Genomic DNA, 15,508 nt, shown 5'->3' on the forward strand with positions numbered 1-15,508 from the left:
GGAATGTGATTTGTATATTTGTTACATTCACATCACATCAATTAAGAATATATTAGGTTTAATTTTTCCACACTCTTAATGTATTTGAATTTACCTGTATATACTAAAATGTTAACAATATAAAATAATTATGTTTTTGATGATCTCCACTCCTGATGAATTTCTAGATTCCAGTTTCTTTAAAAGTTGTTACTTGAAAGAATTGATTATTTAACTAATCAGTGAAGGGAGAAAAGTAACCTAGGAACATAAGCCAGTATTCACTCAACATATTTAACACTAAGCAATAAAACACTCTAAAGATCTCTGTGAATTCAGTGAGAAGCATGAATTCTCTCAGCATTTGGAAGTGGGGCAAAGAAAATTTATGGAAAGAGGTCAAATTTAGAGAAATAAAAGAATGTACAAATTTTTGCTTATAGCCAGACCATTTAAAAATGAAATAAAACATGTGATCTAAATATTTAGGGGAAAAGTTTTCATTCCAGCTTTTGTTTCCTGTGCATTCATTAAATGGAAGCCAGGACTGCAACTTACTCAGATTTTATCATTCATATTTAGAATAGGATAAATTATCAATTGTTGTTTTCATGCATAAATAAATTAATATTTTGAATTAACCTTTTCAAGCAAGATGAATAAAAATGTAAGTTAAATTAATGAAATTTGTTAATATCAAACTTACATAATTTCTAAATGATTCTATTGTGCTATATTATGAAGAAGTAAGTAAACATTTAAGAATTATTTCTGAAAAGCATGGACCTAAGAAATAATTGTATCTGTTAATATTCCATTACCACTTTGCTGAATTTTGAAAGATGGTAGCTAGTTTGAAAATAAGAGATAAATTTAAAATTTTTAAACTTCATGGACTTCATATTAATGAGATGTCTTTGACAACTTATTGTAATACTGTGCTTTTCAGTACCTTTAAGAGTTATACTAATTGCAAAATGGAATGTCACATGAGAATTTATAACAGAGTAGACTCCATACTGATTACTAAGAGATAAAGGTAATATTAAAGGAACTATGAGTTTAGAAGATTGAGGCATTTTGTAGATAAAGTATCAGTGAATAGTTTCTACTACCACCTAGACATCTCTTAGACAACCAAGAAAAAAATGTAAAGAAGAATTTTTTTAAAAAAAAACTTATAGAGCAACAGATTGTGACTCCTGGAGATTTGGACATATGTAAATATGATTTTAAAAGCTTATCATTTACCTGTGGTAGAAACATGGTGGTCAAGCATTACTTGGAAATGGATATTCTGACATAACTATGAAATGGCTAAAGGTAAGATCACTAGTGGAAGTTATTTCTATGATTTATCAATATGCACATATATTTAGAATAAACAGCAAATAACTAAGAACTAAATAGTAGAGGACTGTTTAAGACAGTTATTTTATTGCAATACGTCTTCCTTTGGTTGGAAAAGCTAAAAAAATTCTTTCCAAGTGTAACATTTACTTGTCGAGTTCAGTGTTATAATTACCCAAAATAAATGTTTCAAGTGAAAATGTAGTCATCCAAGACCAGGCCTCACCTTTCGGAAAAATTCCAGTTTCATTAGGAATATGGATGCTTCCAGGTAAAATTGAGTGAGCTCACATTAATGGAAAATGTATTCCCACGCATAGAATTAGATGCCAGAAAAAGGTAGTCAATCTCTGCAGTGGGAGGCCTGCACACATTGGCCTAATGATAATGATACTGAAAGGATGATTTATCAACCATTAACATAAAGACTGGGTAGTCTCCACTTAAATGAAGAAAAAGTCCCACCACCTGAAAAACCCCAGGGTGATTTTTAAATGTTAATATTTTCAAATTAAACAAAATCGAGAGGGTCTCTTTTCTCAATACTCTCTATTTTTGCCTGATAACTCAAAAATTTTATCAGTGTGAAATCTTTATACCAAATAATATGTTATTTTACTTATAAAAAACATACTTAGGATTAGCAATTATTCCTAAGTGCTGTCATTTTGTTGTAACAACCTGTGCTACATACTTTTGGAAATTCTGGCATTAAAATATCCACTCAGGCTGCTTTCAAATACAAATAAAAAGGCCAGGCGCAGTGGCTCACTCCTGTAATCCCAGCACTTTGGGAGGCCTAGGAGGGTGGATCACTTGAGGCCAGGAGTTTGAGACCAGCCTGGCCAACATGGTGAAACCCCATCTCTACCAAAAATAATTTTTTTTTTTTTAAATAGCCGGGTGTGGTGGTGGGCACCTGTAATCCCAGTTACTCAGGAGGCTGAGGCAGGAGAATCACTTGAACCCAGGAGGCAGAGGTTACAGTGAGCTGAGATCCTACCACTGCACTCCAGCCTGGGCGACAGAGCGAGACTCTGTCTCAACAACAACAACAACAACAAAGTAGCTTATTAACTATTGCATAGACAAGGGCATTGTTGATCCAAAGAACAATCTAAGAAATGTCCAGGATATAGGTTATTCCAAACACTGTCTAACAGATTGGATAGACAGTGTCAATTGAAAATATGTATTATATAATCAAATTCTTTAATTTCTTCCGATTGTGATTTTCAATTTTTAAGAGAGAAAATATTTATGGGAAATATTTAATTTACAAATTTTGCTGAGGTGTTTTTCAGTGTTTCATGGTCTATTACTCATGACTTAATGATGGAAGTGCCAAAATGTAAAAATAAGAAAACAGTTACGTAGATTGTTTAAATAAATTGTTCAGTAAATGCAATAAATTGATCTCTAATTCATATTCAATATCGCACAGTAGGATGATATAAAATAAATGAAGAACTATGAATCTAAAAAACTAGTAGAAATCATATAGAATTTTTTTAAAAAACAATTTTAGAATTGGCAAGAAAAATTAAAAGACTCACCTTTCCTACGTATTCTGATTCTGAGAGCTGTCTGTCTTCTGTGGAGTCTGGACCTTGAGATAAACTAGGGCTGAAGGCCATGAGGTCCGTCTTGGGCGGGTCCTCCCCAGAGCACACCCTCTGCCGCCTCTGCTGCGAGTAAGACCAGCTCCCCACGGCGCTGGAGCACACCAGCGTGGGCTTTCCTGGTGCGCGCCCACCCTCGGTGGGCGGCACCGAGCACCGCAGCGCCGTGTACAGCAGCACCGTAAGCACCAACAGGCTGGATACCGCGCAGATGGCGATGATCAGGTACACGTTGACATCCACCAGCGTAGCCTCTGAGCCCGCGGCGCCCACCCACGCCCGCGACGAGGCCTTGGGTGCCTGGCCACTTTCCACCAACGACACCAACACAGTGGCCGTGGCTGTCAACGCCGGCTCGCCGTGGTCCTTCACCAGCACGAGTAGGCGGTGGCGAGGCGAGTCCGCCCCCTCTAGGGCACGTGTCGTGCTGATTTCACCCGTGTATAGCCCCACGCGGAATGGGATGCGAGCACTGCCAGTACCCAGCTGCAGCTCGTACGAAAGCCACGCGTTGTAGCCTGAGTCGGCGTCCACTGCGCGCACCTTCGCCACTACGTGCCCTGCACCCACCGACCACGGCACCAGCTCACTCACCGCGCCAGCAGCGGTGCCAGCCCTAGGCGCCAACAGTGCCGGCGCGTTATCGTTCTCGTCCAGCACGAACACCTGCAGCGTCACGTTGCTGCCCAGAGGCGGCACGCCCGCATCCCGCGCGCTCACTTGGAACTGCAGCAGCTCCAGTTCTTCGTGGTCCAGCGGCTGCAGCGCGTACACCTTGCCGCTCTCCGCGTGCACCGAAACGTAGCTCGACAGCGCGCGCTCGCCCACCAGCCGCTCCACCAGCGAGTAGGACACCAGCGCGTTCTCCTGCGCGTCTGCATCCCACGCTGACACCGTGAAGATGTGGCAGCCCGGCGGGTTGTTCTCCTTCACGAATACTGTGTACTCAGGCTGTGCGAACGCCGGTGCGTTGTCGTTCACGTCGGCCACCTCCACAGACACGCTGGCGGTGGCCCACAGTGAAGGCGAGCCCCCGTCCCGTGCGGTCACCAGCAGCTCATAGGCTGACACGCTCTCGCGGTCCAGGGCGCTGTCCAGCACCAACGAGTAGTAATTCTTGAAGGTGGGCACCAGCTTGAAAGGGACGTGGGGCGTCAGGGAGCAGGTGACATGTCCATTAGTACCAGAGTCGCGATCCGACACCGTGATGAGAGCAACGACCGTGCCCAGGGAAGCATTCTCTGAGATGGGAAGTGAGAGAGACGTTATTGAGACTTCTGGTGTGTTATCATTGATGTCCACAAGTTTCAATGAAATTTTACAATGTCCGGACATTGAAGGGGTTCCTTTGTCAGTTGCAGTGACCTGAATCTCGTAGGACTTTGCTTCTTCATAATCTAATTTTCCCTTAGTTCTGATTTCCCCTGAGATGGGATCTATGGTAAACTTAGTCTGTATAGTGGAGGACATATCACTACCGAGTGAATACACAATCTCGCTGTTTGATCCTTCATCTGCATCAGAAGCGTTTAACTTAACCACTAAGGTCCCATTTGCAGTATTCTCTAACAATTTTACTTTGTAAACTGATTGGGCAAAAGTTGGTTCATTGTCATTTACATCTAATACCTTAATAAGTATTTGAACGGTGCCCGTGAGCTCAGGTTTGCCCCCATCAGTAGCCACCAGTAACAAATTAACCTCAGCAGTTTCCTCTCTGTCCAGCGATTTCCCCAGCACGAGAGACAAAGATTCGCTTAGTTCATCATTTGTCTGTATATCTAGGAAGAAAAACTCACTGGAGCTGAGCTTGTAGGAGAGAAGAGCATTTACTCCTATATCTGCATCAGATGCTCCCTCTAGAGGAAACCGAGAATCAAGCAGCCTCGATTCGGGAAACCGGATAGTCTTTACTGTCACTGGAAATACTGGCGGGTTGTCGTTAATGTCCTTCACCTCCACGTCCACATGGAAAACCTGCAGCGGCCTGTCCACGATTACCTCCAGGTGGATGCTACATTCCGCGCTCCGCCCGCACAGCTCCTCCCGGTCGATCCGAGAATTCACAAACAAAATGCCATTCTGCAGATTTACCTCCAGAAGGTCCCCGTGTGTTTTGGACGCCACTCGAAACAGGCGCGGCACCAGCTCCGCCAGCTCCAGCCCCAGGTCCTGCGCGATGCGGCCCACGAAGGTGCCGTGTTTGGCCTCCTCGGAGACGGAGTAGTGGAGCTGGCCGCTCCCCACCTCCCAGGCTGCGAGGAGCAGAAGCGAGAGTAGCCGTGTCCAGGCCCCTCGGCCCCTTCTGATAAAAGACGCCATTACCTATCCTCAATGATTTGATCAAATTAGAAGAGCATGTTTTGCAAAAATTTAAATATTCTAGTCTCTGTTAAAGTCCTGCTGCTTCTCTTATTCCTCCATTTCTCTGAAGTAACAAAGGGGCTCTGGGTATTTTCCTTCCTAGATAACACTCTATGGTGGACAGCGACATCATGTGGCTAAAAGGAAGGCTCTACTGTTTATTCTGTAGATTTAAAACTAGTCGATTTTCTGGTTTAAGTTTACTCATAGCTTTCATCTTGGAACAAAATAACTATTTTAAGCCCTAAAATATATTACCTTTTTACCCTTTTTTACTCTGGTTAAAAAAAACACAACATAAAATTTAAAATTACCCTATTAACTATGATTAAATGTACATTTCAGTAATGTTAAGTATATTCACATTGTTACAAATTTTTCATCTTGGAAAACAGAAACTCTATACCCATTACACAACAACTCCGCTTTTCACCCTCACTCCAGTCTCTGGTAGCCACAGTCCTATTTTCTATTTCTGTGAATTTCACTACTTTAGATATTTCATGTAAGTGGACTTGTACAGTATTTGTCTTTTTGTGACTGGCCTATTTCACTTAGCACAATGTCCTCAAGGTTCATCCACGTTGTAGCATGTGACAAGATTTATTTCCTTTTTAAGGCTGAATACTAGTCCATCGTATGTATACACCACGTTTTGTTTATTCATTCAAGCATCCGTGGATGGTTCCTCAAGGTTCATCCATGTTGTAACATGTGACAGGTCTTCTTTCCTTTTTAAGGCTGAATAATAGTCCAACATATGTATACACCACGTTTTGTTTATTCATTCAAGTATTCGTGGACATTTGAGTTGCTTCCATTTCTTGACTGTTGTGAACAGTGCTGCCATGAACATGGGTGTGCAAATATTTCTTTGCGATCCTGCTTTCAATTCTTTTGGATATATTAGCATTTTTCACTGTTTCTTCAAACGAAGAACATAGTAATCAAAGGTATTTTAGTTCATTGAAGATATGTGTGTATATATACTTTTTTTGTGATTTAATTTTGATTTTTGAATTGTTTGCAGATGTTTTTAAATTAATAATTTATTTGTTTCTCATTTGGATAATGTACCATTAATTTAGAATATTTCCTTTTCCATTACATTTAGACTTTTATGCAAGAACAATACAATTGATCTCTTTTTTAGTGTTAATTACTTGAGAATATCTTCTTTTGTTAATTTTTAGCTGATCCCTTCACAGTAAAAAAAAATGAAAATAGAATAATGATAAGATGAGGATGAAATAAAACGAATCAAGGAGTGGGATAGCATACAAAATGCATAATAAAGGGTCACTTTCAGTTACTCTAACCATGTCACAATTTTGTTTTCAGCTTCCTAGAGCAAACAGAAAAGTAAAATTAATTGCAAAATTTGCAATGTCCATAAGAGAAAAGCAAAGCTCTTGTTAAGAAAAGCTAGCTTTTATTCCAATAACAATTTTTTCCCTCATGTACAGTATCTTAAGATACTCATTTGTACCATCTATGGAAATGTGTATTTATATTAATCATACTCTAACAATAAATCCCAAGTTAACCGATTTAAGCAAAAATAAACCAGAGAATCCTGTACTGACTTGTACATGGAAATGGATAATTAATTACTGGTTTCAGACAGAGCTGGGTCTACACCCTTCCATAATTCCATAAGGAAAATAATCTCCACATTTATAATTCCTTTTCCCCTGCTGACCTTCTTCTCAGATAGACTTTTCCCATCTGCTGGCAAAATGGCCAAAGTAGCTTTCTAGACTAAACGTTACCAGTTTGGTGACTCTTACCAGAAAGTGCCCTTTTCTAATAGTCCAGCAAAAATCCTGGATATTACTTCCTACAGCACAGTTTGGATGATGTTAATTTCCTTTTGTCAATAATTGTGATTTTTCTCACATTGGCTGGACATGGGTCCACTTGTTCATTCTTGAAGCCAGGAAATGAAATCACTTCCACCTAAATTATGTGAACTGAAAAGTGGGAGGCTGGTTCTTATGTGAACTGAAAAGTGGAGGTCATGGCATGTACCAAATTCTCCTGGAGCTTAAACAGATGGCAGATAGCTACAGAACTGGTCGTTACAGCATTATGTAGTTGCAAAGCAATTGCATATGTATGATACCCAGTAATTATTATTTAATCTATGGCCAACATTGACCACTGTTGACACATAGAAGGAATTATACCTAGAATCCAGATGCTAGCTTCAGGAAACATGGCTTGCTTGAGACAATTTCTGCAATCATATAAGGTAATTAATTATACTGGATATTCAGAATGACATATGTGGGGGTATAAGAGGCATTCTGTGTTGTTATTTAGGATTTCTGAGAATATAGAATATTTCCCCCTTCCCCTGGAGATAGAATACTATTGCCAGATATGCAAGTACATTTCCCCCACAACCGGGAAAAGAGACTAAGAAGCCATGCTCAGCAAATATCCTTCCTCCCACTGCACTTGATATCTCTTGGTACCTGTTTTGGGTCAAAGATACCCCAAAATACATCACTTTTCTGAGGTTCAAATAAGTGACCTTATTTGGAATAAAGGTCTTTGCAGATGTAACAAAGATGAGGATCTTGATATGAGATCATCCTAGATCACAGAAGGCCATAAATCCAGTGATGGTTGCCCCTTATAAAAGAGAGAAAAAGAGAAGGAATATAGTAACACAGGAAAGAAGGAAATGTGAAGACAGAGGCAGGAACTGGAGTTACGCTGCCACAAGCCAAGCAATGCCAAGAGCTACCAGAAGCTGGAAGATGCAAGAAAAAATTTTCCCCTAAAGTCCTCAGAAGAAATGTGGCCCAGGAAACACGTTGATTTTGGACTTCTGGCCTCTGTAAGAGAGAAGAAATTTATTCTTATGGAGACTCTGTAAGAGAATAAATTTCTGTTATTTCAAGCCACCAAGTCTGTGGTAATTTGTTGCATCAGCCCAAGGAAACTAATACAGTACCCATAGCTAAAATTATACCCTTTGCACCTATCTATGCAACTGTATATCCCTTAACATTTACATGTCCAAGCACTCATTCTTGCAAAACCTTCAACCTAGTCTTTCACAAAACTACTAGAAGACCCCAGAAGAAAAAACAACAGGGGGAATGGATGCTAAGCAAGAAAAACGAAGGAATATCTATGACATTTTAAATTTCAGTTTATTATTATTATTCTGCTACCTTTTATATTTAAGAAAAAGAAATCAAAACACAGTAGATTTTTTCCATGGAATTCAAGTTATCTAATCTGCTTAACGGTCAGATGTCTTAGTAAAAAGTGTCAACAATAATGTTCTCCTACAGTTGTATTTCCTGTTGTAAAAAAAAAAAATGCCCTCCTCTTAAAATGTATTCTGTTCATATTAGCTTAATGGCAGTGGGACCCCAATACATATGCTGTTGTGAGTTAACATTCAGTTTTTCCTCTAAAATAAACATAATTTTATTTCTTGCTCCTGCAGAGTCCTTTGTAGTTATTGGGGACTTCCTATGACAGCTTTTCTCCACATGTTGGCTCAGCATCCTGGATTGCTTTGACTTTATGGCATCTCAGTATCAACCAGTGCTTACGTAATTGCTGTAACAGGAAAAGATAGCAGAAGAGTCTTTCACTGGCAGTTACATAATTCTGCTTGGAAGTGACACACCATTCACAATTCATTGGCCAAAGGAAATCACACCATCGTGCTACCTCAAAACAACAGAAAAGTGAAATCCTCCAGCATTCTCAGAGGAATATTGGTAGTGGCTACCAATATAAACTATTTCTGATTTTCATCTATTTGCATCTTTCACTGACCACAAGTCTCTAAGGTCCCTCAAATGATACCTTACTAGTTTGTGGAAGAAATCTTGTGAAGAAAGATAAACCTATTGAAAGTTGTGTTAACTACATGAAGATTCGGAATGGAGCAAGAACTTTAACTACCAACGGGAAATCCATTCACATTTACATTAAAATAAATACTAAGTGACAATGCCACTCCACAATCATCTTTTCTTCCATTCTAGAATTACCTTTTCATAAAAATTACTTTTCAAATTTTGTACTCCTACACCCATTTATTTTGGTTTAATAGTAATTCATTATTATTTGTGATTCACCTTCAGGTTAATACCCTCAACTAACCTAGGAAACTAAATAAAGAAATATTGAATGTATCTAAAGGCAATCCTAAGCCTGGCCATTAATATTGTTAGCAAATGAAGCTTTGGGGACATAGTAATGTGAATTGGAAAGAGAAATTATTTTGTGATTTTCTGATCTATTTTTTCCAATTTTATAATCCTGCAAAGTTTGTCTCATATTTTGAGGAACTGGGACATTTTCTTGGCAACAGGATCCTAAGATTATTTTTTTCTGATTCTTGCCAAAAGGCTGAGTACGATAATATATTAAAAGTTACAGAACATGCTTACAGCCTATTTTTTACAATACTCTAAGCAACAACTCTGTATCAACTCAAATCTCTGGAAACTTAACTAGCAAATTATATTAATTTCTCATAGAATGCCTTCACAAGGGGACATTCACGTATGTTTGAATGTTTGACAAACAAAAATATATTCATTTAATATTTAAGTAACTTCAGAAGTAAACATACGAAATAAAATTTAACATTATGCCCTTGACTGAATGACTAGCAAATACAATGATGCCTACATCAAGGATATTTCCGTGGGTTTTCCAAAACTGCTATAAAACGTGCTGCCCAGTATATTGCTCAACCTTTACAAAATCATCAGTAATCAAATCTTCCTTGATTTTGTAGCAGGAAGAGGCTATTTTTTCTCTCTTGAAGAAATGGTATAGAGAATTTCCTTTTATTGTTATCTTTCATACTTCTATATTGACTTACAGGAAGGTAAGTACTGGGATTTGCACTCAGCCTAGGCTTGATTTTTGAAATAATGACTCTCACCTTTCTCTTGATCTTTTACTTTGGCCTTAAGCAGATTTTTTAATAATTTGCTTTTGCAAATTTCTTCCACTGTAAGCTACCTTAAACATTTTAGGAAAGGTAAAGAACTGTATTACAGCAAGCAAGTTTTGGATATCCTCGGGAAATTTGAAGAAAACTTAGTAATAATACTGAACTTAGGTTTTCCGAGCCTCAGCACCTTTATCCACAAAATGTGACTAGTCTTCACTTCATAAAATCGTTGGAAGGATCGAATGAGCTAAAAAGTAAAGGGTTTTAGAACATTTGTGAGTGAATGGGAGGAATGGGAGGTGCTTAATAAGTGTTTCCTAACTGGATCCCCCGAAATAGCGAATCCATGCAATATTAAGCCTTCTAGACCCAGGAGAATTCAAGGTTAAATAGCATCAGGAAATTGTTCACAATGACAATGAAGTCGTGGTTGTATGTTTTCATAAAGAAATTAAACAAATCGCCCAATAAATGCTGTTTTTTGTTTGTTTGTTTGTTTGAGACGGAGTGTCGCTCTGTCAGCCAGGCTGGAGTGCAGTGGCGCGATCTCGGCTCACTGCAAGCTCCTCCTCCTGGGTTCATGCCATTCTCCTGCCTCAGCCTCCCGAGTAGCTGGGACTACAGGCGCCCGCCACCACGCCCGGCTAATTTTTTGTATTTTTTAGTAGAGACGGGGTTTCACCATGTTAGCCAGGATGGTCTCGATCTCCCGACCTCGTGATCCACCTGCCTCAGCCTCCCAAAGTGCTGGGATTACAGGCGTGAGCCACCGCGCCCAGCAATAAATGGTGTTTTTTGTTTGTTTGGTTAGTTGGTTGGTTTTGGTTTGTTTTTGTTTTTGTTTTGACACAGTCTCACTCTGTCGCCCAGGTTAGAGTGCAATGGTGCGATATCGGTTCACTACAACCTCTGCCTCCCGAGTTCAAGCGATTCTCCTGCCTCAGCCTCACCAGTAGCTGAGATTACAGGCTCCCACCACCATGCCTGGCCAATTTTTTTGTATTTTTAGTTGAGACTGGGGTTTCACCATGTTGTCCAGGCTAGTCTCAAACTCCTGATTTCAGGTGATCCGTCCGCCTCAGCCACCCAAAGTTTTGGGATTACAGGCATGAGCCAGTGCCCCCGGCCAATAAATGTATTTTAAATTACATATGCTTAAAACTATTCAGTTTATTGTTCACTTTGAAACTTAGCCACGTAAAGGAAAGGCAGATGATTTCTGTAACTTTGTCAAGAATTGTTTGTCCCGGGCTTGACATTTCACCAGAAAAGATAACATAATAATTTACCCTGAATATGTCACTGTTATTTTACTACATTGAGATATTGTGTTAAATATGATCAACATTACCTTTTATTGTACCTTGTATTGTAGCTTTTTTAACCTGCCATTTAAATCAAGAAATACGACAATTTGTCCCTACATTTTTCTTTGCTTTCTAGTTCCATTCAAGACAAAACTGCTACTAATAGGATATCTACATTGAATGTTATGATTTATTTCAACGTTAGTGAACACCTTGAAGACATTTTTTAAAGTGATATTTGAAAAGATGACTAGACAAGTTAAATATGAAAAATATTCAAAGCCAAAACTCGAAAGTTGGACTTACATTACCAGAAAGATCCAAATTTGCTTCTGGTTGTTCATTTCTTTCTGACATGTTAAGACTTGGAGATAGGCCTGGGCTGAAGGCCATGAGGTCAGTCTTGGGTGGGCCCTCGCTAGAGCACACCCTCTGCCGCCTCTGCTGTGAGTTCGACCAGCTCCCCACCGCGCTGGAGCACACCAGAGTGGGCTTGCCCGGCGCACACGCACCCTTGGTGGGCGGCACTGAGCACCGCAGCGCTGTGTACAGCAGCAGTGTGAGCACCAGCAGGCTGGACACCGCGCAGATGGCGATGATCAGGTACACGTTGACATCCACCAGCGCCGCCTCTGGGCCTGCGACACCCACCGACGCCCGCGACGACGCCTTTGGCGCCTGGCCGCTCTCCACCAGAGACACAAGCACAGTGGCCGTGGCTGTCAGCGCCGGCTCACCATGATCCTTCACTAGCACCAGAAGGCGGTAGCGCGACAAGTCAGCCTCGTCCAGGTCACGAGTCGTGCTGATCTCGCCCGTGTACAGCCCCACGCGGAACGGGATGTGCGCGCCGCCTGCTGCCGGCTGCAGTTCATAGGACAGCCACGCGTTGTAGCCGGAGTCGGCGTCCACTGCGCGCACCTTCGCCACCACATGACCCGCACCCACCAATCGCGGCACCAGCTCACTGACTGCACCAATAGTGCCACCCACTCGAGGCACCAGCAGCTCCGGAGCGTTGTCGTTCTCGTCCAGCACGAACACCTGCAGGGTCACGTTGCTGCCCAGAGGCGGCACGCCCGCATCCCGCGCGCTCACCTGGAACTGCAGCAGCTCCAGCTCCTCGTGGTCCAACGGCTGCAGCGCGTACACCTTGCCGCTCTCCGCGTGCACCGACACGTAGCTCGACAGCGCGCGCTCGCCCACCCGCCGCTCCACCAGCGAATAGGACACCAGCGCGTTCTCCTGCGCGTCCGCGTCCCGCGCAGACACCGTGAAGATGTGGCAGCCTGGCGGGTTGTTCTCCTTCACGAACACTGTGTACTCGGGCTGCGCGAACGCTGGCGCGTTGTCATTCACGTCGGCCACCTCCACGGACACGCTGGCCGTGGCCCACAGCGAAGGCGAGCCCCCGTCCTGTGCGGTCACCACCAGCTCATAGACCGACAGGCTCTCACGATCCAGGGCGCTGTCCAACACCAATGAGTAGTAATTCTTGAAGGTGGACACCAGCTTGAAGGGCACGTGGGGCATTAAGGAGCAAGTCACCTGCCCATTGGCACCTGAGTCACGGTCAGACACGGTGATGAGGGCGATGACGGTGCTGAGTGGAGCGTCCTCTCTGATAGGCAAATACAATGAAGTGACCGCCAGTTCTGGAGCATTATCATTTACATCCAGCACTTTCACCAAAACCTTGCAGTGATTTGACATCGGAGGACTTCCTTTATCAACTGCCTTTACTTGAATTTCGTAGGATTTTGTTTCTTCATAATCCAGTTTATCAATTAACCTAATTTCTCCTGAGCTGGAATCAACTTTGAATTTTTCTTGAATGTCACGAAAAATGCCACTGTCAAAGGAAAAGACGACTTCACCATTTACACCTTCGTCAGCATCAGACGCATTTAATGTGGTCACTAATGTTCCATTTGCTGTAGTCTCTGATAAGTGGACTCTGTATACGGCCTGGTCAAACAGTGGGGCGTTATCATTAACGTCGAGGACGGTGATCAGCAGCTCAACTGTACCTTGCAGCTCCGGTTTGCCCCCGTCAGTGGCTGTCAGTAATAAGTGAAGTTCTGGTGTTTCTTCTCTATCCAAAGATTTTCTCAATTCAAGCCAAAGAGATTTACTCAGTTCATCACTTGCCTCTACATCCAAAGAGAAATAATCACTCGGGCTGAGCGTGTACGTTAGAAGAGCGTTAGCACCAATGTCTGCATCAGCAGCTCCTTCTATCGGAAAACGCGAATTCAAGAGTCTAGATTCAGGAATAAATATTATTTGTTCTCTGCCCCTGAAGACGGGTGGATTATCGTTAATATCTTTCACCTTCACCTCCACATGGAAAACCTGCAGCGGACTGTCGGCCATCAACTCCAGGTGGATGCTGCACTCCGCGCTCCACTGGCACAGCTCCTCGCGATCGATCCGAGAATTCACAAACAAAATGCCATTCTGCAGATTTACCTCCAGAAGGTCCCTGTGTGTTTTGGACGCCACCCGGAACAGGCGCGGCACCAGCTCCGCCAGCTCCAGTCCCAGGTCCTGAGCAACGCGGCCAACGAAGGTGCCGTGTTTGGCTTCCTCCGGGATCGAGTAGTGGAGCTGGCCGCTCCCCACCTCCCAGGCTGCGAGGAGCAGAAGCGAAAGAAGCAGATCCCAGGCTCCCAGGCCTCCTCTCCTAGAAAACACCATTGCAAGAGGACTACACCTTTCTTATGCTCTCCCCTTACTTCAAAATCATGCTATTTTATCTAATATTTCCAATCATTTATCTCTTTACCGTGTCTGTCTTCTCTCAAGCGGTGACAAAATGGAGCTTCCTCCTTTACTTTTAGTGATCAGTAGCTCCTGTCTATTGACAAGACTTTGTGGTGTACAGCGACATCATGTGGCCAATGTAAATTTTAGATCCATTCATTGATTTTCAAAATGCAATCTCTATATCTGTCTGCAATTTGTTAAATGCAATCATTTTCAATTTTATGTCCTTTTAAGACCCAGGACATTTCAAATCTCACTGGAGAGTGTGTAATCCAGTATCTTCCTTTAGTAATGATTACAAACATATTACAATTGAATTAGAAACTTTAAGATATACTTAACCTCTCCTTACATCATTTTATTTAAAACGATTTATCAGCTCATATATTTTTATTATTGAATATTTGCAACTGAATGTCAAAGTTTTAAAATAAGGTACTTTGACTGATATGATTTACCTTATTCTAGGATAGCTTGGGTGTTTATTTTTTAAATGATATTATACACACACACGTACATATGCACATGTATATATAGTTATCAGGTACTTACAGATGACATTTTTGGAAAATTCCTGAACACATGTAAAATTCCTTTAATGTGGTATGAACAACTTCATCATTTTCTGATACTTTAACTGTTAGAATAAAGATATTTGTGACATTTTCCTTTGTTGCTTGTTATATAACATAATGACCTAAGTATTGAACTTATAACTCTGTCTTCCAAAAGTCAGCACTCCTAATTGAATCGGTGTCCACTAGATCTTTTATTCCTATGTTAAATTTTCAGCCATGCTTTTTTCTTATCAAGACCAAACATTGTCATATTACACCAAAAATCATATGGATATTGAATCGCAATATCAGAGACACATACTGAGAATCTTAATATAGTCCGTAGTCAAAAGAAAAATGTAAATCTAATGCAAAGATATATTTAAAAAATAATTTGAGAATAACCTACCTATTAATAAACCTCTCTTTCAATTTCAATCCAATTCATAATCAGAATCCATAGCTACATCTTAGTTTAACAAAGAAATGTGATCAGAATAAGCTATCACTAGTTTTTTTTTAAAGGAATGGCCATAATGTTTATATTTTAAGTACTAAGAATAGTTAAGGATATTAATGTGAATAAGGATTATTTAATCCAGTATGTCTTCATAATCA

General features: G+C 41.2%; 1 protein-coding gene across 1 annotated transcript in view; it reads right to left on the reverse strand.

The window, feature by feature from the left end:
• LOC100607821 (protocadherin alpha-C2) overlaps positions 1-14,987 on the reverse strand; it is a 230,138-nt gene extending 215,151 nt beyond the window's left edge. The window contains exon 1 of the mRNA XM_012504916.2: positions 11,871-14,987. Within this exon, the coding sequence (XP_012360370.2) occupies positions 11,871-14,264 (2,394 nt within the window). The 5' untranslated portion in view covers positions 14,265-14,987. The remainder of the gene's footprint in view (positions 1-11,870) is intronic.
• Between the last annotated feature and the right edge of the window lie 521 nt (positions 14,988-15,508).

Source organism: Nomascus leucogenys, chromosome 2 (genome assembly GCF_006542625.1).
Source record: "Nomascus leucogenys isolate Asia chromosome 2, Asia_NLE_v1, whole genome shotgun sequence".
Taxonomy (NCBI): domain Eukaryota; kingdom Metazoa; phylum Chordata; class Mammalia; order Primates; family Hylobatidae; genus Nomascus; species Nomascus leucogenys.